Consider the following 26,668-nt stretch of genomic DNA (forward strand, 5'->3'; position numbering starts at 1 on the left):
ACACTATAATGACTAAGTCTGCACTTAAAGTTTGGACAGAGCATTTATATTGCCTAGCTGCATTAATTGTTTTTCTCACTCAAAATTAGAGGTATCTGGGCAAAATGCCCAGGTATAGAAACAATTATGCAGTGCTATTAGTGTTGCTGCTCACATGGTTTAGTTTGTTCACTGTGCAGGTAAAAACAATTTAGTTTAAAACCAGAAGTTCTGTTTTGTTAATATATTTCTTTGATGTTGGATTTTCTGATACAATTACACTTTCAAATTGCATCAAATACAGAGTAGGCCAAAATTATTTCTACAATACAGTTTATACCAAAATAGTTTTAGTGCTGCACTTTGGAACTATTATTCCATGAGTCAAAGATAAAGAATAAAGTAGGTCTTCTCACCAAAAGATAAAATTTTATATTTGCTTTCCTAAGAAGAAAAATTTACATCCAGCTGTTTACAATTTTTTTGTGATTTTACCTGGCTTACACGATGAAAGCGACCAAACTGCTTGTGAGCCTATTTCTCTAACAGTACCCGTCCTCTCTAACTGCTTTGGATCAGCACCAGGTGGTGTCTTGTTTGGGGTAGTCATTTCTGAGAAAAGAGAACAAGCGAGTTAGTTGATATATTTTCAGCTCAATGGGAAAACTAAAGCCATGTTATTTCATATAACAGCTTTAATTCTTTGGCTCCACACTTCTCTGCCTCTCTCTCTCCCACTCTGTCTATATATATATATATATGAATCATTTACATGGTTCCACATACATTCAAAAGTCTGTATCCATAAGAATTTGATGCATACTTGGAACATTCATAAAACATTTTACTTGTATCATTCTAATTCACACATACAGAATTACTTAGGGTTTCAGGTTTTGTTTTCTTCAGTTTATTTAAAAAAAAAAAAATCAAAACAGCCCTTGTTGATTTAAGGCCAGTGCTACATACTTGTTTTTTCCCTACATTTGCAAGTTTTTTTTAATTTGCAAGTTCAGAAGCCTATACGGAGGCCACAGCAAGTCAGTCATTTTGAAGATACTTCTTCTTAAATAAAGGAAACCAAAGTTTAAACATATCATGCAGTCCCCAGTTTGGCAGGGATAGGTTATCAAAGCATTTATCCATGATCCATTTCCTTAACTTCACAACTTCATCTGGAATCATTAACCTGTAATATGTTGCCCAAGTAATCACACCCAGTCTCTGTGCCTAAACTATTGCCTTACTTGTTTTTCATTGATTATGGAGCACCTTCTACCTAGAAAATAGTATAAAAGACTGTTTTCCCTCAAAGGACCCCAAAGAAAAACTCCATACAAGAACTACATTAAAAGCCTAAAATACAAAGCACTTAAGAATCAGGAAATTTTAGTTGATTTCTAATCCATTGCTTACATGCATGTCAGCATATTATACCCTGCTAAATCTCAGAAGGAGGTCTTCCAGTATTCCTGCTAAATGGAAAATGAGGTATGGAACTATTCTGGTATCCATACAGACCTCAGTCATTACAGAAATGACACAAGTCAGAGAAGAAACCAAGATGTTCTAGAGGAGAATAGCTCTGCAGCTAAAACTTCTGGGTAGGACACAGGAAATCTGAATTCTGTAGTTTACATCTTTGTCTGCACAAAACATCTTCTATCCGGTTCTCATTTAAAATCTACATATTTTAATTTTGCAAACACAAAGCTAAGGCAGACTTCTGGTTCTGTTGAGAGTCACTTGCATACAAGGTTGCAGCCATGACTGCCATTAAAAAGTCTGAAGAAATAATTACCTATGTTGTAAAAAAAACAAACAAACAAACAAACAACCCACACACTGACAACAGCATATATCACAACAGACCACAAACAGAAAGCCTTGCTCAAACACCAGACTCTCAGAAAAATGGGTAAAACTTCACACAGCTACTAAAGATCTCACGTATTTACTCATTTAATTCATATATATACTAATCTTAATCACATCCAATTAAAGAACTTCATGCAATAAGATGCTTTGAAGTCTCTTCCATTGCATTTTCCTACCAAAAAAAGTGTTCAAAATCAAACAACATTAAAAACATAACAATTAAGTTAGCCATTCCTGTACTAAACACTAGCACATTCATCTTCACTAGCCACCATATTTAAATATTGTATTATTTGTTTTTAAAGCTCTAGCAGGTATTTACAATAGCCCCTTTTAAATGCAGCTGTTCTCTATTACACTGGTTACACCATAAATGTATTAATATATAGAATAGAGTACAGAGTAAAATGAAATAAAAATTTTTAACTTACTCTAGTTGCAAATTAGTACGAGTTTAAATCTGTTGATAGCAACTTCAATAAAATACGTTGATCAAGTATTCTGATCTTCCGAGGAATTAAACCTCTCCCAGAAAAAAATACAAAATGCTTGTAGTTCACAGCTACCTGAAAACACAGCCATTTCTTATCCTAATTACCAAAATATGCTCACTAACCTTTGGGGGAAGACTATTTTCCTAAACTCATGAAATTTGAAGCTTAAGTCAGTTACTATCCAGAGTCTGCACTGATTATTTTGTTGCTTTTGTGATAATGAACCGAGAGGATGAGTTGCACTTAATTCTCATTTTTATACAGAAACTAACATTCCTGTTCTTCCCACCTCTAAAAATACACATGGGAAATTTAATCTTGCAGATTAAAGCTAAATTATCAGTTCAGTACAAGCTCTCTTAAATATCACCACCAGTAAGTCTTCCAATTCCTTTATTTCTCTTGAATCAGAAACATAAAAAACTCCAGGTCTCAGTCACATCTTTGTTCCTACAAATAACTACTGTCAGATTAATGAAAAAACAACCTGAAGACATAAGTATGCAAAAGTATTAAAATAAGGTAAATCACAGAAATTACATTATTCATTTGGATTATCTCAGAAAGCTGATTATTCATGCTTTAAAAAAAAATTACTAAAATTTTAAAGTATCCAGAATTCTGAAGACCACGATGTTGAGATTTCTTATAAGCTTCAAGGCACATGAAGAAGTCCAAAACAACTTAACGCTGCCAAGATTTATACTTTATGTATTGCACTGGTCCATAGACTTTTGAGGCATACATTTTGTGGGCTTGAAATACAGAGCGAGAAGCACAATCTAAGCTTCCCATTTTCACAGCCTGAGCTTGTTTCCTTTTAACGGGCAAAGCTACTAAAGATCCAGATTTCATCTCCAAACCACTGCTGGCAAATAAGCCTGCCATAAATCATGCATTAGAAATATGAAAGACTGAAAATCATTAGTGTTTGAACTAATGATTTGAACTAATCATGCAAATTTTTCCATGACTGAACTTCTGGTTAACCAGATTAGCAAGCAACAATACATTCTGGATAGCTTTGCTGAAGCTTTCTAATACACCAGGAATTTACAAAGCTAACAAGCCGATAAAAGTATGGTGATAATAGAACAGCAACAGACCTGCACACTCCAGTAACACATTTTGGCATTTTACTAGCAGAAGTACAAGCTCTTCATTTTGGACAAGATGTTAATACTTAGTAAACACATTTGCATCTGCTTTAAGTCACCAAACAAAAAATTTAAGCAATTTTCTTAGACTGAAAAGATATTGGAATGAGAATCAGTGCTGCTGCTCCCCCCCCCCCCCCCCCCCCCCCGCTGTGAAAAAGGTAAGTAATCTGTCTAGAAAAGCCTTTTTCCTTGGCTTTGAGATATGCTGCAAAATGGAAAGAGACATTGCCTCTATAGAAGCACTGGCTGGAAACATCTCCAATTTTCTAAACCAGTTATTCTGAAAAAACTATTATTAGGCTTGTTGTTTCCTTAATGATAACATGAATATTTTAATGTTTCAATGACAGGATCGATGTCACACTTCCATTGTGCCACTATACACCCATGTGTACTATACACCCATCTTTTGATTAAGGCGAGAAGAGGGCTGGGCCTCCACCCACCCTTGATCTCTCTATCCCTCAGCATCTTCCCATTTCCTTCCAAAAAAGAGCATGTGTTTGCTCTTTTCCGGAGGACATCTGTGAAATGGCATTCATGAAAGAAGTTTTATTAAAAGTAAGGCTTATAAACAGAGTGAAATGCAACTTATATGGTTCAACACAGCTACTTTTCACAATCTAAGCTAGACAAGTCATTCTCAGTATACCAATGGCAGACACTTAAAAGGTGCCTATCTGAAAGCAAATCCTTCACTGATCACACACACACTCTTCTATATTACATTGAAGAGAAGAAAGAGTGTGACACATCTTAGTCCTTTCCTGCTAAAGTTCCATTCAAATCCAGGCGCAAAAAAACTTTTGCAGATTACAAGGCAGTTCTCTCTAATGAAAATTTCTGATCCCACCAAGTTTGTACATGCTGAACTGTTAAAATGTACACCTGTAAGGACCTCAGAGATCAGACTGCACCCAACAGATGTCTGCCCAGCCATTTCTCTCTGACAAAAGAGATTAACAGCCTTTGTGGATAGCAAGCTTCAGTGTTCTGTCATCCTAATATCCAACCCAAATATTATCCTCCAAAAAGAAACATGATTTCTTCTTGTGTTCTATAGGTAAATGGAAGACTAGCTATTCACTAACCTGTATGTAGTAAACTATATATCTGAGGACTCTCACCCAATTTGCTCTGTTACTTCTTTTCTAGATTAAGAGTACTTATTCCTTTCAAGTTTCCCTCACAAGCAAAGTTTTATAAACCTAATATTCTTGCAGAGTCTAGAGATCTATGTACCAGGATTAAAAACAAGGCACATCACTTTAGCAAAGGTCCTTATTCAACAGATTTTACCTGCCTAGTCTTATATATAATCATACACATTAACATATGCCAGAATAACACTTGTCTATATGAAACAACATAAAATTACTAATATTTACACACTCTAGTCCTCAGGTGCTTTTTGGAGACCGTTTGCTGTTCAGTAATACCCTTTCCAATAATTTTACCTTTGATTTTTCCTGCCTGTGTTTAGCTCTCAATTCTTGTATCTATTAAACTGAATTTCACTGATTTGAGATCAGCTCTCCAACTTTTTAAGATCGTTTTGAATTCTGACCCTGTCCTATACAGTTTATGCAATCCTCTGAACTTTGGCAACATACACATTTTGTGTTTACCATTGAAGAAAACTCAGTAAAAACACATTCAAAACAAAAGTCTCTGGGAGGATGTTTCATGACATCCCTGTTTCACAGTGATTTACAAGTGAGCTTTAGAGAAGCAATTTTTCAAGCAGCTGTACACATCTCAAAAAAATAATCTTAGACCACATTTCAGCAGCTTGTTCTTAAAACAATATCGACCAAGACAATGGCAGAAACCCTGTGAAAGTCAAGACACACCACTTGTATCATATCTTCATTAACTGCACTGGCAACTGTCAAAAAAAAAAGTTTGATCCAGAATGTTCCTAATAAGCCAAAGCTAGACAGACTTCTCTTTGCTAATTTTTTTAATTGTCTTCTACTTGCTAAAAAAAAAAAAAAAAAAAAATCTACTCCTCCACCTCTCCAGAATCTTTCAGAGGATCACAGTTAGGCTCGCTGATCCTCATATTTTCTGTTCTCACTCTTTAGAAACAAAAGGCTACATTTGAACTTCTCCAGGCTTCAGAGGCTTGACTTACACAGATTCTTAAGATAATCTCCAACAATTCAGAAAATACTTAGCTAATTCCCTACATTTTCTATGGTGAATTTTATCAGCTCTTGCCAACTTCGATTCCTCTTATTCAACTAGCTCTTTTTTTGATTCTTACCTGCGTTCCCATTGTCTAATTATATACAGTTTTAGCAAGTATCTGACAACTTTTTCATGAAGACTGAACAAAGAAGGCATGGACTCCTTCAGCCTTTTTGCAACATCCATGACTTATAAAGCAGTTTCCTTATCCTTTTCTGACTTTTGTAATTGTACTACTTAATTGTACTCATTTTATCCCCCCAAACTTTTTCCTGCTCCCACTTTCTTTGTGTGGTCCCTTGCCAATTTTAAGGCCTTTAAAGATCTAAAGATATATCCAGAAAGTAGCATTTTACTTTGTTTCTTATTTTTCATTGAAAAAGACAAATACATTAAATGTTCAGTAGTAACCTATTTCAGTAACAGCCATCTCTCTCACACATTTCATTCCTCAGAATATTCTCTTAATACATTTTTAAATACTATTTTTATTCTACCTTCACTATATTGCTTTGAAGCCAACAGTGAAAATGGCTCAAGTCTTTTGCACAGTTAATGTCACACATATTTTACTAAAAATAATTAGAGCAATTACACATCAATGCATGAGAACAATATTAATAATTTTTAAAGATATATTCATATCCCTAATCAATCTAATCAGATGCATAAAATACATATTTTTACACAAGCTCAGATTTCTAAAAAAATTCCAGTAAGGATACAAGCACTTCTTTAGGAAAGGTTAAAAGCAGTCTTTAGAAAATACAGCAACCAGAGGATAAAACCATCTTTGACAAATGAAGCCGCTTTCACTCAGGCCTCTTTGGTAGCTCTACAGTTTCTATATAGGACTTTCATTCTGAGTTATGGTTTTAATCATAATTAATTTTTAGTTACTCGGCTATGTGTTCCCCAGTCTCCCGAAATATTTAAAATATTGGAAGTTTTAAGCAACAGTACCGACTCAGAACATCGATTGTGCTTATCCACCAGATCATACATCCCCTTTCCCAGTCTGGTGGAGGTGGGGGTGTCATAATTTAAAAGCATAAGCAAACACACATGCACTAAACGAGAAATACAAGGCAAGTAACTACTCACAAGTAAGCGCCTACCCCTAGTCGCTAAACACGCTCTAAAACTCGAGCAAGCATACCGCACGAGAAAGCGGACGTTTCGTCTGGGCACCGCTACAGCTTCCGCGGCTGCTGTGACACCTGGAGACGAGACACGGGAGCCGCAACCCCCCGGGCCGGGGCTGGCTCAGGGCAGCGACGAGACTAGGAGCTACGCGGCGAAGCCTCCCCTGCGCCGCCGCGACGGCGCGGAGCGGCGTCCCCACCTGATCCGCGGTGCTGCTGCGGCGAAAGCGAGGGGAGGAAGCGGCCAAGGGACAAGACCGTCGCCACACGGGCCCCTTCAGCGGGGGCAAAGGGCAGGCGGAGACCACCGCCGCCGCCCTGAGGGACTCCGGCCGCGCTCGCGCAGTCACTTTTAAAACCGCCAGCAGCTCCCGAGCTGGCGCTGACCGTTCAACCGCCGCCAGGCCGCACACGCGCAGAGCACTGCGCGAGCTGGGTTTAAAAGGGAAGAGCCGGGGGGGGGGTGGAGGAGGGGAGCGCCCGCAGGTGTCCGCGGGCACCAGAGGGGCCGCGCAGCGTGGCGCGAGGGAAGGGGGCAGGTGGCGGCGCGGCCCCGGTCCCCGTCCCCGTCCCCGTCCCCGTCCCCGTCCCCGCTCCCGGCGGTCGGGAACGAGCCGTAGCACCCGCAGAAGCGAGGCGGGCAGCCGCGGCAGCCGACACACCTCTCACGAAGCGTGGCCCCGCCCCCTCTACGGCGGCGTCACTCGGAGATGACGTCACCAACAGCCGCGTCCCCACCGCGCTTCCGACGCCAGCCCCGCCCTTCCCTGTGCCCGGAGGCGCCGCTCTCTCTTTCAACGTGCGCGTTTTCTCTATGGTGAGCCGCCCGCCCTTCCCGTCTCTCTCTATGGTGCGCGGCCCGGGCCCCTCCCTGCGGGGGCGGCGGCCATCTTGGCCGGGTGGCGGCGGGAGCACGTTGCGCGCCGGCCCGCGCAGGACGCGACGCGGTTCCCCGCTCCAGCCCGGCCGGGGAGCGGCAGCGGCGGCGCCCCTCCCCCTCCCCCTCCCCCTCCCGGTAAGCGGCCTCCGGAGGGAGCGGCAGCCTCGCGCGGGGAGGGGGAGAAAGCGAAGGGGCCGGGGGGCGGCGGGGACTCGGCCTGCGGCTTCTCGTGACGCCGGCGGGCGGGCGGGCCCAGCGGCGAGCGAGCAGCGGGGGCCGGAGGGGGCTTTTGCGCGCAGCCCAAAACCCCCTGTGCAGCCCGGTGCCTTCCCCGGGGGCAGAAGCATCCGTGCCTGTCGGGTGGGAGGAGTCGCTCTCCCAGCTGGATTTGCCCCCACGCCAAGTTCATGCTTCCTGGCGAACTTACACGGAGTCGGTCAGTTTTTCCTAGCAGCTTTTTATTTTATTTTATTTTATTTTGGCCGTCCTTTGCTATATAGCAGCCCAGTGAAAAAAGGGGAAAAGCCCGCTGTGCTTCTGGGATTAGGCATAGGAATTGCTTGCGTGTAGAGACCCCTATACAGGCTTAGCGTGTTGTCATGGCCGGGCATCTTGGCAGGTAAAAATCAGTATTTTTCTTCCCTGAAATTGAGGAATTTCTCTGGTGGAGAAAAAAGCCCTGTTTTGCCAGGTTGTCAGAAAATTAAAATCCACGTGTGTGCGCTTGTGTGGTGAAGAGATCAAGACTTCTTGCAGGTTTCACATGGTGGTAGGTAAGGCTGTTTTTTCTAAGATGCATAAAAATACAGAAAGGGATTTTCTGTAGGACCTTGGTAGTGCTTCCTCTTTGGAATGCACTCAGTTGCTTCACCTGCAAGTTTCTGTGACAGTTCAAGTTCAAATTTAAGGTTCTGCACTATGTTTAGAAAAAACTTTAGAAAAGTTTTTCTAAACTGTTGTCCTAAAGAAATGATCGTTAAATAGTCATATAATTTTCATGTGGTAGAAGATGTTGCTAATATATGGGCTTATTCTTATGCATTTCACTTATTGTTAAAAGGAAATACTAAGGATTGAGTGATAATTAATTAATACTGTTCAACACCAGCTAAACATACCCACTCATGCTGTGTCAGCATAGTTGATCGTATGGTTTTCTTGTTAACATTGTTTTTCTTTTTATATTAATGTTGTGCCTTATAAGCAATATATTGAGATAAATACAGTAACAAGAGATTTGGGGCTGGTTTAAACTTCTCTTTGTACAACATTACCTTTGTCTCCAAAACAAACCTCAAAGCTAGTAGACTAGCTCTAGTAGACTAGTTCTTAATTCTCAGTAGATCCCTGTTTGTACTTTTAACATTTACTGTTATTTCTGCTCTGGCATTTATAAATGCACTCCCTTATGTAATAACAAGAAAACAAATTTTCATGTCTTTCATTTAAATTTTCGTTGGGTATCTAATTTGTAGCTTTCTTGCTCTTGTTGTGGCATAACTGGATATAGTTCTTTAAAGATGCATTGACAGATGATTCTTGAGGCTGATAATTTTCAGAGGAAAGTGTAACTGCCATTCATCCTCATTTTTTTTCCCACTATTTATCATTTAGATCTGATGAAATGCAATTTATTAAAATTTTCACTGCTTTTTTTTCAAAGGAACTGAAGTGTGGTTCAGTTCTGAACACAGATCTCTCCTTCACAACTTTGAATTGAATTGTCTTGTCTCTGGTTATGCTTCAGTCTTCATTGTCATTATTAATGTTTGCATGTTTAATTCTGAATAATAATTCAGTGCTATTACAAGTTGTCCTCTGTCATAATTGACTTGATTCAGTAAATTGCAGGGTGCTTGTATGTAGCTCTAATGTCTGGGAAAGAAAAAAGAAATATGAGAGTTTCCTGATGGAAGTACTTTAAATTTCTTCTACAGAATCTAGATAACTTCTGCCTTTTGTGGCAGCCTGCTTGCATGCTTTCCCCCCAACATCACCACCCCGTGTGTCTCAGATAGCAGTTGCATCTGGGAGCATAAGAACATTGACTTACAATGCTTGTGATAACGTTTTCTGTGTTCCTTATTTGTAGATATGCTTTAGTGTTTGAATTAAGTGTCATAATCAGACTTAATGGGCAGCTTTTGGCTTCAATAAATGATATTGCCAAGGATTTAGAACTATTTTGCTAGCAGTTGTTATTCTCTCTCACAGTCTCTTTACCTGTGTCACCACTCCATCATTCTGGAAAGATTTCCTGTTGTCTTTCTGTCAGAATTCACTAATTTAAGTTAATGTATTACTCTGTCATTAGTAACAAATTAATATGGTTGCACTTTGTTTTTAATTCTGGTCTTCTTGGTTTGGAAAACAGAAATATGGAATTGAATTTAAACATTTCTGAATACCAGTTCCTCCTGCCCCTAAACTGCTGACTCTACCTAGCAATTACTGGTATGCCATATTGTAGCATATACATATTGTATATGTTCCTAACCTATATTCAGTGCTTTGAGAGTTCCACTGTCTGCACTGTGAAATCAAACAGTCCTATTCAATATGTTAAATGCCACTGAAATAATTGTATAGAAATATGTAACTTGAGCTCAGTCTGGTTTTGGACAGTGTTTTTTAATTTGCTTGAAGCTGTAGAAATTTAAATGTGTTTTGGATTTTTTGTTTTGGGGAGGAGGTTGCATTTGTTATGAACAGTTGCTATCCTGTCTAGGATTAGGATAGGCCTGGAAATAATGCTATTGTAGAAGCTACAGAAGTTACAAAATATTTTCTTCTGAAAACGACTTAAGACCCCCAGAGAGTTTTCAAAAAACTGACACTTCTATCGTATAGATGGGAACAGGGAGGCATGAGTGAATGTCTCTATGCTGGTTCAATACTTCTATTTCTTTTTTTCTTCTATTTCCTCCCCCCCCCCCCATAAAGTATTTGAAAAATGCTTGGCATACTTAACACCTGCAACTTGTGGACCCTTGAAAAGGGCCCTTCACCAAAGTTAAGCGTTTTCATATATAAATCAAGTACATTTTTCTGTACACAAAGTTAAAAAAAATTCCTAAGCTGCTGTATTACTTGCTAACGAAGGTCTCATTCAGCAACGGGTAATGGTGTAAACTTTAGTCTGTTTTTCCCACCAAGACTGGTTAGAAAGCTCACTGAAGTAGGCGGCAAAGACTAATTGCTTCAAGCCATGCTTGACTTTGTCTTTTAGAGCAACCCACCCCATGTTCCTCCTTCAGCGCTTTAAGCTGAGATGCCAGACGGGAAGGTGGGATGGCTGAGGACTGAGTTTATGTCCTGGTCTGCTATCTGTACCACTTAGGTACTAATCTCCAGCACAGGTTTGGGAGGCCGTGTAGAGGAGGTAAGCTCCCGAAACGTGACAGGTCTGTCTACTAGAGCTTGCTTTTGTGGATCACAGAAAACAGCCTTCACGCTAATGAAAAGCTAAGATGACTAGCAGGAAGAGCCCTGCCCAGGAGATAGACTAGTATGGTCTGGCTGCTCAGTGTCCTCAGCCATACGTGCAAGCTTTGCCGGAGCTTGGGCTGACCCAGATGAGACACACTTTGGAAAACCAGAGAGCAAGTGGGTGATCCACCTCCTAATACCCTGTGCACTACAAACTAGAGGACTTTTTTCATAGAAGTGAGATATGTTCCCTAATCGTTCTTCGTCTTCCTTGAAACACTGACAAACTCCAGTGTTCCAGTCTTCTAGAAGATTACCCTGACTCAGACATCCTTATAGTTTTAAGAGTAAGACTTTCTGTTTCTTATTTTCTTCTGTTGAAAATGTATTGAAGCGAGAATCGTAAGCCCATGTCCTTAATGAATGTACCAGCTACTGTGGTATGGAATCAGCCAGTTTCTCTCTCTGTGGCCTATTCTGTGGGTGCAGTCACAATGTGCAGCCCTAATTTGTCAGTCTGTTATGATCACGTAGAATTGTCATAAAATATTTTAAAGGTATTTAAAAACAATCCTATATTAAAAAACATCAGCTCCTTTATTAAGACTATTTTTAATAAGATGTAAGCTGTTAGGAAATAAAGAACAAAAATCTTCAAAATATTAAAAGTAGAGACTATCATGGTAGAAGTTGAAGGCATGACTAATAATTGCATTGATTTACATCTGATAAAGAATATCTTTAGACATTAAAAATATGTTGGGCATTGAAAAAGGAAGTAAGGCTACCACTTTTAAAAGGAAGCACTTAAAATATTGGTAAGTATGGAAATAATGGATTTAAAGGTTCAATAACATCTTCATTTCTGATCTTTGCTCCCTATTAGATAGATGCCAGTTTCTTTTTTAATTTCATAACACACTAGTGTCTGTAGGATTCCTTTCAGTTGTAGTTCACAAGTGGGTTTAGGAATGGATAGTGTTTAATGAAATAAATATGTGCCATATACCATCTTTTCATACATTCTTGCTTCTTTCAGCGGACTGAAAGTCACAACCTTTCTTCATACGATAGGCGTATGTAGTAAATAGTCTCTAAAGCACTGCAGGATTCTTTAGTTTGTTGGGGCAGAGATGAGCTGTGTGCCCAGTAGAAAAGACTTTAATAAGAACTGTTGGAATTCTTTTCTTGGAAGAAAGACCATGTGCAGATTGTGTGGTAACTTGGAGTATTTCAAGACTCCTTGACCAGTTATGTTGAACTACTGACACATACTTCATTGAGTTGAAATGATTTTGAATTGACATCATCTGTATGACTGCCATCATTTTCTTTAGTAGTGTTAAACTGAAACTGGAGGTGGTTTGTACATGTTGGTGGTCTTTCTTTAGACATAAAAAAATCTGCTTGTCCTCTGTCCCAAAGTAAAATCTTGTAAACTTCTGATAGCCTCATAATTCAGTTATTTGCTACATTCTGGAACAGGAGCGAGTGGAGGGGATGGTCCATAGTGGTGAATTGCTCCTATGAAGATAATATCATTACTATTATTTTCAGTACTCTATGTGAATATATTTACAAGCAAAAAAGTATCAGTACACTTTAAGTAAAAGAGGAATGGATTTTATCTGTCAAGACTTAAAACTAAAAGTATTCGCCCTCCTCCCCTTCCCCTGCTACAGATGGCTACTTCATAGATTCTCAGTGCAATGCAGTGCTTGTAACTGCATTATAGGTGTCTAAGCAAGGCAACAGGCAGTTGTGTAGAGGAATACAAGTCATAATTTCAGTTGCTCAAGCACTTTATTTGTAATTTCAGGAATATTCAATCATCTAATAATTCAAGAGCTTCCTCTGCTAAAAATAGTCTTTTTAGAAAGCACCTTGTTTATTATAATCTATTACAATCAATGATACTCTATTAGGAAATACAGAATTTAAGCATAGTTGTTCAAATAGAAATGAAGCTCCTGTCTATCAAACGTTTTCATGGTATGTCTGTTGTGACTGGATTATTTTTCTGTATGCAAATACAAATTTTCACTTTGAAGACTGGATTAGATTTTGCATCTCTGAACTTTACCAGTAGTAACTTTAGATGGGTGTGGCCTTCTCTGTGTTGCCAGTAATCATGTTCTCTTTCTGGTTTGTTTGTTGTTTTTTTTTGTTGTTGTTGTTTTGTTTTGTTTTTAAGCTCTGGAAGTCTCCAGTTCCTCCTCATCATAATCTGACTGGTATACGTGTTTAACCTTAAGCTGTGCATTATGGCAGACAAACTAACAAGAATTGCTATCGTTAACCATGACAAGTGTAAGCCAAAGAAATGCCGTCAAGAATGCAAAAAGAGTTGTCCTGTGGTTCGAATGGGTAAGAGAAATAATTTAACAAAATATTTAAATAATTGGAGAAATTTTAAATAATATCCTACTACAAGGAGCTAGCAGAAGTTTTCATTTTTTTTAATAATATAAAAGCTTTATAAAACAAAGTAAGACTCATAATAAGTTGAAATATCACTGCAAGCATGAACTAATTATGGCAGTAATGCCAGGTCTTTAGATGATCCGAGGCTTCAGTGAAGTTATTTAATACATGTTTCTCTATGCAATGCAGTAGTACCAATAAGAAATCTGATTAATCAAAAACTTTCTTAAGTTAATTTTATTTTTTTCACTAGGAAAACTTTGCATAGAAGTCACATCACAGAGCAAAATAGCATGGATCTCAGAAACGCTTTGTATTGGTTGTGGTATTTGCATCAAGGTAAAAGTTAGGCTGCTTTATTTAAAATGATAAAATTTCTTCATTATGCTGTTATCTTTACTAATGCATACTGCAACTTCATAAAGCAGTTTTGTTTCCCTAAGTAATCAGATCTTGTTAACAGTTATTGTTTGTATAAAGCAAAGTACTGTATCACATTACTGAGCTGTTTCGTTGGGGAGGGAGTTGTTTGTTTTTTGTGGTGATAGAGATACAGCATTAGAAAGACACTATTGTGCTAGAGCAATAGCATATATCTTGTGTACCTCATTTGTATGATAGACTGACTCTCTAAATTGCCAACTATTTAATTTTGAAAACATGGTATAGAAATGTTCTGGAGAAAGTTGACTATGTAAACAAAGTGAAGCTATGTTTTCATATGAGTAATTTTCTTTTAAAAATATTTCATTCAGATATTCTGTACAGCACAGCTAGGTGGAGTACAGAACAAAAGATAATTTTGTTAATAAATTGTTTGTGTGCACTAGTAATACGTAATCTTCTATTATAGAAATGTCCTTTCGGAGCCCTGTCAATTGTAAACTTACCTAGCAACCTGGAGAAAGAAACAACACATAGATATTGTGCTAATGCCTTCAAACTTCACAGGTATTTTTTTTTCCAAATTAATGTGAAAAAAACATAAATTCCAAGTTTTTGATCATTTGAACTAGAAGCTCACATCACGGTGTTTTTTGTTACCATCTCAGTAATTCCCTTTCTGAATATTGATTGCTGTGTTTCTCTTATTAAAAAGCATTGTAATGAGATGGAATTTTAGTGGTCGCTTCACAGAAATCCTGTTAAACAGGTGGTTCTTAAATCTTACTTATGGTCTTCTAGTTTTTAGGAATATTCATTTAATTTGAAGACTGTATTGGCAGATTAACAAAATAAGGTGAAACATTAATACATTTGAAAACAAGTCATAACACTTACTGTACCACCAAATCTTGATGTCTGATGACATTAAATTAATATTATCCACATTATCAATGTTGTATCCAGGTTGCCTATCCCTCGTCCAGGTGAAGTACTGGGATTGGTTGGAACCAATGGTATTGGAAAATCAACTGCCTTGAAAATTCTAGCAGGAAAACAGAAGCCAAATCTTGGAAAATATGACGTACGTATCAGCAGTAGAATAGAGTTGGCATTGTAGGTAGCTGTAGTTTTGTTAATGTTTTATGATATTCTTTCGCTTTGAATTTTCACATCTGTGAATGTGGTAGAATTTGCAGGGATGACGGCACTTTTCATCTTAGCTGTCAGTGGCCTGCTCAACGCAGAACAGTAAGAAAGGGATGTTTATGAAAAGATTTTTTTGGAAACTTCATATATTGTTCAAGAAAGATAAGGCTTACAAACTAAATCATTATTGTAACTCATTGAATATGAGTATCAGACGTGTGTTTTTAAGTCATAGGTGATTTTTTTTTATAACAGTCTTTAAAAGATTACTCAATTTTGTTTTTTTCCACACAACTTCCATATTTACATCAATGAATTTAGATAGCTTGAGTTATTGAGTTGCTTCCAAGTTTAACTTTGTTTTTCTCTGAACAAATCTAGTGATATGAGTACTTATCCTGTTAACCCTGTTATCTCTTAGGCTTTCTTTTCTTTAATTCTTTTGAAAGGTGATCTCATGTAAAATATCTGGTTATTGTAAGAAGTTGTTGGTGAGGATATATCCCACTGTACGTTTTTATATGCTTTTGAAAGTCCTTAGCTTCTTCATGTTGTATAATGTGGACTAAATATTTATAAATTTTGGTAGTATTTTTTGAGAGTCAGACATATCATAATTTGTTATCTGCTTGTCTGCATGGGAAACCAGAAGCCATTTTCCTATATATTTGTGCTAAGTCAATTTGTGCAGCCAAAAGGCAAAATATTTATAAAATACCTACCACTGCGGTCCAAGGAGTGAATATTATTAGAGAAAAGAGATATCTCTGTCTCTCAAACTGTTGTGATTCTTCTTATCAGGTAGTATTCTCAGTTACCACCTTTTTCACTTTCAAATCAATAGTGACAATTGATTTCTGTTACTCATTTTTCTTTTCCAAGAAAAATAATTTGTAGGAACAAGTATTCTCAAACTTCTTTTCACTTGTTTCTTTATCTGAAAAGGTGATATTTTAATGGATAATTTATTTCATGCCTGCCACTTAAAACTGCAGAAGAATAATCATTTTCCATCTAATTTTCCATTATCATTTAAGTGTGGTTTACATTATTTTGTGGACTTCTTGTTTCAGGTGGTAATATTGCAGAAATAGCAAAACTTTTGACTCTTTGAATGTACTTAATTGAATTACCATGCTTCCAAAATCAGACTTTCGTGTGAAGAGCCAAATCATTATGACCACAGAAATACGTGGTATGAATTCAGTCTTCCATGTTGCTTCTGCTCTAAAACTTACGAAGCATTTCCGTTCTGTAGTTGAGTGGTTTGGAAATACAGCTGTGTCACTCTGTTGTGTCTGTGCTATTTACCATCATAATAATTGAGCACCAAAATAGAATGCTGCATAAAATGACACTGTAAGAAGTTGTGTTTTTCCCTGGGTGACTGCTCTGAACAGTTCTTTTCATTTTTTGTTTCCTTGGAAATGTTTGCTGGAAGCAGAGAGGCTAATTCTATCAATCCAACCCTTTTTCCCTGGCTTAGCTGGTTTGGAGAGCTAATGCCGGGCAAGTTCTGGTTTGTAAATAAGTTCAGTTATGCTAATCTATACCGGTGTTTTCTCCTGTGAAGTAGTTTCACCCTTACAGTTTCTTAACTTTATTCTAAAGAAACAGTTTGGCTGTCTAGGTGCAAATTTAAGATGCTTTTTCTTGAAAGAGCTAGTAACAATGCAGCTGAGAAAAGTCTGAGCTCCTGCCTTTGTTTTGCACTTAAAATTTTTTAATGGAAACTATTGCAGAGGCAACATAGGAAATTAGTAAAAACCTTTTATCCAGGCTTCTTTCATCTTGCAAGCATAATGTATTTGTTGTGTTGATTGGAATTTTAAAATTAAACATTTTTGATGCATTTAAAATAGTGTAAGTAAACATAGACTCTAATTTTGCCACAGGATCCACCTGACTGGCAAGAAATTTTGACTTATTTTCGAGGATCTGAATTACAAAATTATTTCACCAAGATCCTGGAAGATGACCTGAAAGCCATAATTAAACCTCAATATGTGGACCAGATACCTAAAGCTGCAAAGGTAAGAAACTTTATTAGCTAATAAGCTGGGAGCTTCTCCTGTAGTACTTCTCATGTATTTGAGGATTTTATTTAGTAGTATAATCTAGTGTGAAAAATACACTACTATCTGAAATATTAAATGTTATTTTTTTTTCCATTTATCATTCAGGGAACAGTGGGGTCAATTTTGGATAGAAAGGATGAAACTAAGACACAAACTGTTGTTTGTCAGCAGCTCGGTAAGTAGTTTTGTAAAATCAAACTTGATAGGATTTGAGAAATTTATAATTACTGAAAAAATAAAGTTTGCCACTAATATAATGATGGGTTTAAACTAAACTGTATTAAAAAAAAAGGTAAAGATGCTTTGGTGTAAAACATAAGACTCACTGTAGGCGTATCTGAACCAATGCCAGAAATACTTTCTAGTGAAATTAATTGATACAAGTTAATTAATAGGAATAGAAATGATTGCAGTCCTTGTTACACAGTAGGAAGTGCTTATTTTTAAATCTGGAAAAATTCCTGTTACAGTCTGCTGCTCTTGCTCATATGCAGTTCTGGCAAAATCTTAGCATCTTCTGTTGTTAGAACTGTTGTGTAAAGAAAATATTACCTGAGTATGAAAACCCTTTTTTCAAATGGCTTAAAATTGTGTATATGTATGTATATATGATTATAAGGGAAGTAATACTGATTTCTGAGAAGAATGTAATTATTAAGAAGAAAATCTGTATAGTTCAGCCCCAGTGCATTTTTAAAGTGTTTTGAGTCAGGTGTTAATAAATTCAGGTGCTAATGTAGGTGTTGCTAAATTAAAAACAGGGTTTGTTTTGGTAAAGGTAGGGGTGCATCCTGCTGCCAAGAGTGTGGTCTGTGAGCCCCACTGAACTTCTTAGCAAAACTGGCAGTTTTTGAAATTGATTGCTCATGAAGCTGACAAGAAAATACTGGCTTCACCCAATGGCTATAATGTTCAAGGAGCTTTCGGTTTTCCTGAAAATCAGAACTCTTCTTTTCAGCTGGATCTAACAGGAAACATTTTTAAAACTGGTAGAGTTTCCTTTTAGGGCCAGAAATGTTCACCAAATGTATGCTGGGAAAACAAATAGAAATGTAACCCTTCAGCATGTTAGGAAACAGCAGTTCAAGTTAATCTTTTAATGCTATTGATAAAAGCCAAAGCAAGTTATGACTTATGAATGGCATTATAATGCTTGTATCTAAACTGAATACTTTTTTTTTTCTATTCTTTCTCTGAATAGGATATTTACTGTGATTATACATGTTTCTATAGATAATAAACATAATGAACTGTTTCATCAGTTGGGCATAACAAATATCTAAACTTTTTTTGCCAGACTTAACCCATCTGAAAGAAAGAAATGTTGAGGACCTTTCAGGAGGAGAACTCCAGAGATTTGCTTGTGCAGTTGTGTGCATTCAGAAGGCTGATATGTATGTTTTACTTCTATTACACACTGCTTTTAATAGTCTGTCTCAGAGTATCGTCTGACTTATATTAGAGGATCTGTTTGAAATAATACTTTTTGTTTGAAATAATTGATTTTTTGGATGTTTTTTGTTATGCCAACTCAGCAGCTGGGATCCAGATTTCTTCCATATATAATCTTTTTTCCTGATACTGTAATTCCTTTGGCTAGAAATGGCTAATTTCAGAGGCCTTTCTTAAGTTACAGCATCACAACTTCATAACCTTTTCCTAATCCTGCATGAATATATCCTGTTTGACAGTGTACTTCACTTTTCCTCTCTGAATAAGAAAAGGACAAAAAGGAGACCCTTGCCCACCTTTGGGAACTTGTTGCGTCCCTCTTTTCTTATCTTGCAACCAGGAAATTTCTGTCCCATCTATGCTGTTTCCTGACTCCTGGCCTTGGGAGCAAGAAAGCAAGATCAGAAGACTGAGGGTTTTCTGATTTTTTTTTTTTTTTTTTTTTTTTTTTGGAAGAGGCCCTTATTCCAGTCTCCTAAAATTGGTACTTTCGCACTTTTCAAAGTTCATGTTAAATTTAAGCTGAATCGGAACTGAGTGTGGGATTCCTAACTGATTGCTGACTTCTCTAACATTTCATAACTTTGTTAGAGTTTTTGGCAAGGTAATACTTAACTCGGACTGTTTAACAATTTCATTTTATAGTTATCAGAGGTTCAAGGCAGGTGTCAGTACATATTTCTCGCTCCCGCTCGCTCCCTCCCTCGCTCCCTCTCTCTGTCTCTGTATAAATGTTTATAATTTTTTATTTCTGTGTACTTAATGTTTGAAAGGTTAGTATTTAATGTACTATTGATTTGAATATGTTAATGAACTAAAGCTTGCGTTCACTGAAACTTTCTTCTTTCTTTTTGCGCTAGCTTCATGTTTGACGAACCTTCTAGCTACCTAGATGTTAAGCAGCGCTTGAAGGCTGCCATAACTATTCGATCTCTAATAAACCCTGACAGGTAAACATCAACTTAATCTATTTTGCTAGACGTAGTAATAAGTGATGGTTTACAGACTGAACAAAAATCCAGTCCATGCCCTGCAAGTGCTAACTTCTTCCTGTGGTACATTAATAGATATTTAAAATATCCTACGCCAATAGTATTCTGTTGCTTTGCATTTTGGAAACTAGTTCCTAATTCAGCAGTGGGGAAAACAACATAGTGAGAACATGAAAATATAGGTGGTTATTTTTCACCCTAATATTGCTGTTCTATCTCTTTCTCACAAACAGTTATTTTCTTAAAATATATCAAGTATTTTTCACTCCAGCCAGTCAAGCTCTCTTCACTCACTGTACCTACAGAAACTGTCAGTTTATATTGAGGATGAACTTTTAACTGTCATGCAAAATGTTTGCTTATTGGACAGTTAACAAGCTGCTTTTTTTTTTATCAGAGATTAGAACTCTGTCCTTATTTAGTATAAAGCTAAGAATGCATATTAAAATGAGAATCATGGTGATAGCTTTAAAGTATGCAACACTATAGTAAGAAAAAAATGTTTAGTAATGAACTATAAAAATATCTTTGTGGCTCTATTTTTCAGGTACATTATTGTTGTAGAGCATGATCTAAGTGTGTTGGATTATCTGTCTGACTTTATCTGCTGCCTGTACGGTGTGCCAAGTGCTTACGGTGTTGTTACTATGCCTTTCAGTGTAAGAGAAGGTAATTGTTGCAGTGTTTTTCTTTTAATCCTACAAAAAAATCGTATGAAAGAAAAAATGTATAGCTTAGTCCAGAAGCCTTAACTAAAATGCCCTTTGTCTAATGCTGTGGATGTGATTTTGATACTTGCAAGTGTTTTGTGAACAGTGGAGTTACACAAAAGACACTGTAAATAGTAAAGAAAGGGCAGGACACGGTTGCATAGTACGTATGTAGTGTTCAACTGCATTGATGATGCTTCTTGTATTGAGACTTAGTGATAAATGGGTTTTTTTTGTGAGAGTGGGTCCAACAGCAGTAGTTCCTTTAAACTCTACACACTGTACTAATTACAGGCTTTCAGGATGAGCTTCTACAGCTTTTTTGTAATTTTAGTAAGATTATTATTCACTTAATTCACATTGTTTCCACGCTTTCAAATAAGAGGTTTTGTTGCCTATTTTCACATGCCATTTAAAACCCAACAGTCTCCTTATCTGCCAGGAATTTTTAGCCAAGAATCAGAATCCATCAATGTCTTGGTTTTGTTTATGTAGCCTTTCTTAAAAAACATCTTTTTTTTTTCTCCCTTCATAGGCATAAACATATTCTTAGATGGCTATGTTCCAACAGAAAATCTAAGGTTTCGAGATGCGTCTTTGGTTTTTAAAGTGGCTGAGACAGCTAATGAAGAAGAGGTTAAGAAGATGTGTATGTACAAATATCCAGGAATGAAAAAAAAGATGGGAGAATTTGAACTGTCCATAGTGGCTGGAGAATTCACTGATTCTGAAATCATGGTGATGTTAGGGGAAAATGGTGAGTGGAATTCTTGTTGTAAACTGCTTCCAAAGCCTCTTTTCAGTCTGTGAGCCAGGCTTCTAAATTACTGTTTTTGAGTGAGGTTGACCTCCTCATTTCCTAGTGAAGATATCAATGCCATAAACTCACTATCTAATTAGTAGGAACTTGAAGTTACTGAATGTTAATGATGTCATTGCATTTTTGTTACCCCATCTTAAGAACTGAGACTGGCAATATGATGATTGACCCGGTGAGCTAGCAGCAAGTCTAGACTATTGTAGCTTCAAATGTGTCTTCTGCTTGAAAAAGCCAGTAATAGCAAGTGCTACTTGCTTGAAGTGAATATAGGAATTATCAAAGTAGTCTGACTTAAAAGTATATTCTAAAGTATTTATTTTGTTTTGTCAGTGACTTAAATGTCAGAGATCTAAGTCTAAAGTAACATGTAACTTACGTTTTTGTAGGAACTGGCAAAACTACATTTATCCGAATGCTTGCAGGAAGACTTACACCTGATGAAGGAGGTAGTGTTTAATAGGTTTTGAAACCTATTTTGAAGATATTGGAAAGGTTCTTGTTTTCATAATGAATTTTATCTTTTTGTAGGTGAAGTCCCAGTTCTAAATGTCAGCTACAAGCCACAGAAGATCAGTCCTAAATCTACAGTACGTTTAAGCCTTATTTATTACTTAAGTGTTGTGTGAGCAACAAAAAGCATGTTCTTAATACACAGGCAGAATTTCTTTGTGCTGTGAACAAAAAGCTGTTTTAATTATATTCTTTCTTTTTGTTTTCTTGTGGTAGGCTGCATAAAACTAAGCAGTAACATTTTTCTTTAAATAGGGAAGTGTCCGTCAGCTACTGCATGAGAAGATCAGAGATGCCTATACACACCCCCAGTTTGTAACTGATGTAATGAAACCTCTTCAGATAGAAAACATCATTGACCAAGAGGTATTAATTGCCTGAGATAACATCTTAACTTTTCTTCTTTAATTCTATACCTGTACCCCAATTAAATATGGTTTACTTTTTATCCTTTAATAGGTTCAAACTTTGTCTGGTGGTGAGTTACAGCGTGTTGCATTAGCTCTTTGTCTCGGTAAGCCTGCAGATGTTTACCTAATTGATGAACCTTCAGCGTATTTGGACTCTGAACAGCGTCTGATGGCTGCTAGAGTCATTAAACGGTAATATATGCATGATGGGAGAACTGCCTGAAATTTTCAGTAGTTTTACAATAAATTTATATTCAGCTATCTCTCAATTTTTTCTATTTCAGTTTCATTCTCCATGCTAAAAAAACAGCTTTTGTGGTAGAACATGACTTTATCATGGCTACTTATCTTGCTGATCGTGTGATTGTTTTTGATGGTATTCCTTCCAAGAACACACTTGCAAACAGGTAAGAGACTTGTTTGGATTAGTAAACAAGATACAAGAGGACAACAAAGAAATAAATTGCTTATCAGAAAAATCCTCACCTAGTTAAACTTAAGCTGCATTTAAACTGAATTAAGAGTGTCCTGAGGCCCTGTGTTTTGTTTTGAAGCAAAGGAGAGAAAATGGTACTGATGTGCACTGCAAGGCTGCCTAAGCACAGAGTTAGAAGTGTAGATGCAGTCTCCATCTAAGACCTCAAAAGGTGGGCTGTCTCCTGGCATAAACAGTCTAAAGCAACTGTATAGCAATTAAATTGTAGTCAGAGGAGAACAACTAAGAGACATTGCTTGGGAGGAATGAAAAAGGGCTGAGTGTGCTTAGGAAAATAATTTCCAAGTATGTTAAAAGAAAGGGGTTAACTAAAGGTGTTTCTTGCACATCCACAGGTCCCATGTGAAGTACAGGTCTTGACAGCAACATAGAATGTACATAGGCTATGATCTTTACACTGTAAAAGCCATCCCTTCTGATTTTTGTTTCTGTAAACAATTTTATGTAAATTATGGAGACTTTTTGAGGAGCAGTTTAACAGAAATCAGTTTCTTAAACCAGTGTAATTACTAAGTACTTTAATATTAGCCGGATGAAGTAAACACATCAGTTCTTTGTATGTGCTAGTTTGTTTGGTCTTTTTAATTATTATTATTTAACTGCTTCAGTATATTGTTACAATTTTTGCTACACCTCACTAATAGTGCAGCTCAGATTTTTAATGTAAATAATTGTGTGGCAGTGCACACAAGTGTTGCATATATAAAGTAAAGAGAATGCAAAGGAAGCAGTCTGAAGCCTTGTAGTGTCATGCTCAGATACTCCTGAGAGATGATGGTAGCAGTTATGGCTTCTTGTTTGAGACATTATTTGACTGAACATGTAGCACATCCCAGTATGTCTAACATGGACCACGTTTGTGTTACCAGACCTGGATGAGCTCAGGATGGAGATAAAAGCTGCCTAGCTCTGCAGATGTACCTGTAGTTACAAGCATAGAACTTCTGAAAATTTAGCAGGAGAATGCATGTACCGCTTCTAAAGTTATATTCTCTTTAACAGTCCTCAAACTCTTTTGGCTGGAATGAATAAGTTTTTATCTCAACTTGAAATCACTTTTAGAAGAGACCCCAACAATTACAGACCAAGAATAAACAAACTCAATTCAATCAAGGTAAGAAAGAATTTACAGTGCTGAAACTGTGACTGTTTAATATAAGCCCAGGTTTGAAAGTAAGGAACAAAATGAAGACTGACCTGCTGGTCTTGCTCTGCTGAAAAAAAACATGTGAAAAGAGTAGTAAGAATTATAAGGAAGGCAGAAAGCAATTTAGATAAGTGCCTTTCATTTCAGCTTTCTAGTCTGCCAAAAACTATTTTAAGTAACACTGACTTTTTTTTCTTCTTAAGGATGTGGAACAAAAGAAGAGTGGAAACTACTTTTTCTTGGATGACTAAATATTGATTCTGAACATCTCTCTAATTGGCATATACAAATGCAAATTGAAGTCTGAACAGTCGTGGGTTAAAAGACTCAATCAGGTTTTAGAACACTTCATCTTTTGGAGCTTAAACTCTCTTGCTGTGTGCACCACCACAGGCCAGTAGCAGTGTAAATTCTAGTCAGAGTAAAACTGCCACTTTCTATATATGGTAACAGCCATATTTTCATTGTAATAATTCAAAATAGACAACCCTAAAATTGTGCAAAAGTGTCTCCAGATTTTTCAAAATTTAAGGGAGGTTTTCAATTCAATACATTCTACTCACGTACCAAGTGGTGACTGGACTTTAACTTAAAAAAAAAAAAAAAAAAAAAATCTTTGAAGCTGTTTCCTGTGTAAGATGAAGGCTTGCAAAGAATAGCAAGAGACAGAAACTAATCTTATTTTAAAAAAGCTGAATCTCTCAGTGAGGGTTTCATAAATAAATGGAAACGCTCTTCTGTGATACAGTGCAAAAATTATTGAATTACTAATTCAGTGAGTATGTACGTGTGTATTTTTATATGATGTTGTCATGCACACCTTTTCTCATGTTAGCAAAGAACACAAAAGATGCAGTACAAACTACATATGACAATACAGAGATTTACACCTCAGTCCTCTGTCCCTTTACATCTTCTCAGATGTAGTTACAGCAGAATAATCAGTTGAATAAAGTCTTAAAATATTAAAATCCTTTTAATCTTTTGTAATCAAAATCTGTGCTGTACTTTGCAGATAGCTACTACTTTAAGGTTAGACACTGGCCCTATGAAAATAAATACATGGAACTGCCTTAAACCCTATTATTACTGTATAGAGTTCAGTTTAAAGCAGTAATGCTGCCTTGCAACATGTCAAAGTGGCAATTGCTTCTACCAAGACTTGCTGCTTCTGCAGTAGCTGCTAGTAGAGTTCTAGTACTGACATCTCTCAAGCTGCCATTTGGAAGGTCAGCCCCTCTTCTTCTGAGAGGGGGAGTGATGCCTCAGTGGACAGAGGCCACACCACATCTGGTAGATTCAAGCTTCCCTTGAGCTGCAGCAGACACAGACTGCGAGGGATCACTGACTGCAGCAGCAGCCGCTGCCACCTAGTCAAATGAGACCAACGAAAGTTAGGGAAGAGTAGAAGCCACATGCTGTAACATGGTTTAGCTGACATGTGGGAGGAGCTGCCTGCAGAATATAGCTTATCTGATTGAGGAAAGTGCTGTTGAAGTCTTAACCATTCCTCTACTTTGTGATTAAGATCAGCTCAGTTTTTGAGAAGCACATTAAAATGACACATCATTAAGTAGCTTATACATCCTACAAAACATACCCTTTCTAGGACATGTGCACTACCTTCAAAGTTTTGCTTTATAAAAGGTAACCAGTTCTTTTAGGAAGGGAAGTGGAGGGTAAAGTCATCCTTCCATCCAGATTTGGTAGCAGATGAATCACAGTTGTCTCATGCCCTATTCATAATTGCTGAAACACACCATCATCTGTCCAGGGGAATAAAGAGATGAAGATGCAAGAAGTAGTAATGCCTGAAGTTTTGATTGCTTAATGCAGACAAAAATGAAGTAACTTTATAAAAAAATTGATTCTAACAAGCTAGCTTTTTGAAGTAAGGTCCTTCAGAGAGCAGGAGGGAAAAAGTATTATAAGTAGAAAGTTGAACAAATAGTTATTTTCAGATGTCTACAAAATTTCTTTCAGCTATATAGCTCACAGCCAGTGAAGTAAGGGAAGGTATTTTCCATGCAATAGTTGCCTACTCTGCCTTTATTGTCAAAAAGGCTATCAGAGACAAAAGAAAACTTGGCTTTATTTTCCTGTTTGTATCTTTGTCTCATAAATTACAGGGGAATGGCAACAGTTTGTCCTTTTTTTTTTTCCCCCCTCCTTCCTCTCTAAGCCATTATGTCTGTTAGTAATTCAGGTATTTTATAGTCTTGGTAGACTCAGGCATTACATACACACTACCTATTGATGTCTGACAGCATAAATCCATCTATATTGTGCTTATGCTAACAAAGATGTTCCAGGAAAGAGTACAGGTAATAAATACAGCCTTATGCCAGCAACAAGACTGGTGCATAGACAAGAGCAGACGCTAACTAAGGCTAACTAAGAAATTCAGAGTTCAGTGAAAGTCATGCAGAGAAGTAGAAACCGCCTTGGACTGGAGTTCTCCATCTTTCGTTAATCAGCCCAAATGAGGGTAAGTTAGTTAAAGATTTGGTTTAGCAAGTATCCGAAGCTCTACACCTCAGTTCAATATATTCTAAATATAATACATAGTGGGACTCAGAAGCCTGAAACATCTTGCACAGAGAAAGCTTTTCAGCAAAAATAGAGGAAAAACTATTTATCAGTAGTAGAGGCAGGGAAAATACACTACATCTGTACTTCTGAGTCCTCTTTTAACCTTCCTAGAGCAGCAAGGTTGAGCACAGGCCCAGCTTAAATACTTTGCAAGTCATTTAAAAATTAAATTCTAATAGCACAGCCCTACCAGTTACTGTCACACCTATGTTTACCATTAATTCCTGAGAAATAGCTGCAGAATGTGTCCTGCCTTTCTTCTTGCAAAGCTTATATGATTAAGTGCCTGTTCTAGCACTGAATGAATTTCAGTGACTGCTAGATAGATTTGGGCTACAAAAGTTGT

General features: G+C 37.3%; 2 protein-coding genes across 9 annotated transcripts in view; one reads left to right on the forward strand and one right to left on the reverse strand.

Annotated features, from left to right (window-relative positions):
• Positions 1 to 7,590, reverse strand: part of ANAPC10 (anaphase promoting complex subunit 10) — a 42,966-nt gene extending 35,376 nt beyond the window's left edge. Inside the window, exons 1-2 of one of the 5 annotated variants that reach the window (XM_026106179.2) lie at positions 7,512 to 7,590; positions 475 to 591 (exon numbers count right to left, since the gene is read on the reverse strand). In XM_026106179.2, the coding sequence (XP_025961964.1) occupies positions 475 to 589 (115 nt within the window). In that variant the 5' untranslated portion in view covers positions 590 to 591; positions 7,512 to 7,590. Of the gene's footprint in view, positions 1 to 474; positions 592 to 6,808 lie in introns of all 5 variants that reach the window. The other 4 variants (XM_026106181.2, XM_026106178.2, XM_026106177.2 and 1 more) reach the window with 4 other exon arrangements.
• A 96-nt stretch (positions 7,591 to 7,686) lies between these two features.
• ABCE1 (ATP binding cassette subfamily E member 1) lies at positions 7,687 to 24,710 on the forward strand. 4 transcript variants are annotated; one of them, XM_026106166.2, is made up of 19 exons: positions 7,687 to 7,864; positions 8,421 to 8,502; positions 13,353 to 13,525; positions 13,836 to 13,921; positions 14,436 to 14,533; positions 14,933 to 15,050; positions 17,011 to 17,148; positions 17,299 to 17,368; positions 18,491 to 18,587; positions 19,506 to 19,595; positions 20,185 to 20,306; positions 20,883 to 21,104; positions 21,554 to 21,613; positions 21,696 to 21,754; positions 21,933 to 22,043; positions 22,137 to 22,279; positions 22,372 to 22,494; positions 23,586 to 23,697; positions 23,934 to 24,710. In XM_026106166.2, the coding sequence occupies exons 3-19, from the start codon at positions 13,423 to 13,425 to the stop codon at positions 23,979 to 23,981; spliced, it is 1,800 nt and encodes a 599-aa protein (XP_025961951.1). In that variant the 5' UTR covers positions 7,687 to 7,864; positions 8,421 to 8,502; positions 13,353 to 13,422; the 3' UTR covers positions 23,982 to 24,710. The 4 variants fall into 4 exon arrangements, with proteins under 4 accessions (XP_025961951.1, XP_025961953.1, XP_025961952.1 ...); XM_026106168.2 differs by having other exon boundaries at positions 8,421 to 8,498; XM_026106167.2 differs by lacking the exon at positions 8,421 to 8,502.
• Positions 24,711 to 26,668: the final 1,958 nt, after the last annotated feature.

The sequence above is a fragment of the Dromaius novaehollandiae genome, chromosome 4, assembly GCF_036370855.1.
Source record: "Dromaius novaehollandiae isolate bDroNov1 chromosome 4, bDroNov1.hap1, whole genome shotgun sequence".
Taxonomy (NCBI): Eukaryota; Metazoa; Chordata; class Aves; order Casuariiformes; family Dromaiidae; genus Dromaius; species Dromaius novaehollandiae.

Excerpts from the sequence above, each read along its gene's own strand:
- ABCE1 (XM_026106166.2), top strand. The coding sequence starts at position 13,423 with ATGGCAGACAAACTAACAAGAATTGCTATCGTTAACCATGACAAGTGT. Across the intron at positions 14,534-14,932 it reads AATGCCTTCAAACTTCACAG|GTTGCCTATCCCTCGTCCAG; the intron begins GTATTTTTTTTT and ends TGTTGTATCCAG. Across the intron at positions 20,307-20,882 it reads GCCTTTCAGTGTAAGAGAAG|GCATAAACATATTCTTAGAT; the intron begins GTAATTGTTGCA and ends CTCCCTTCATAG.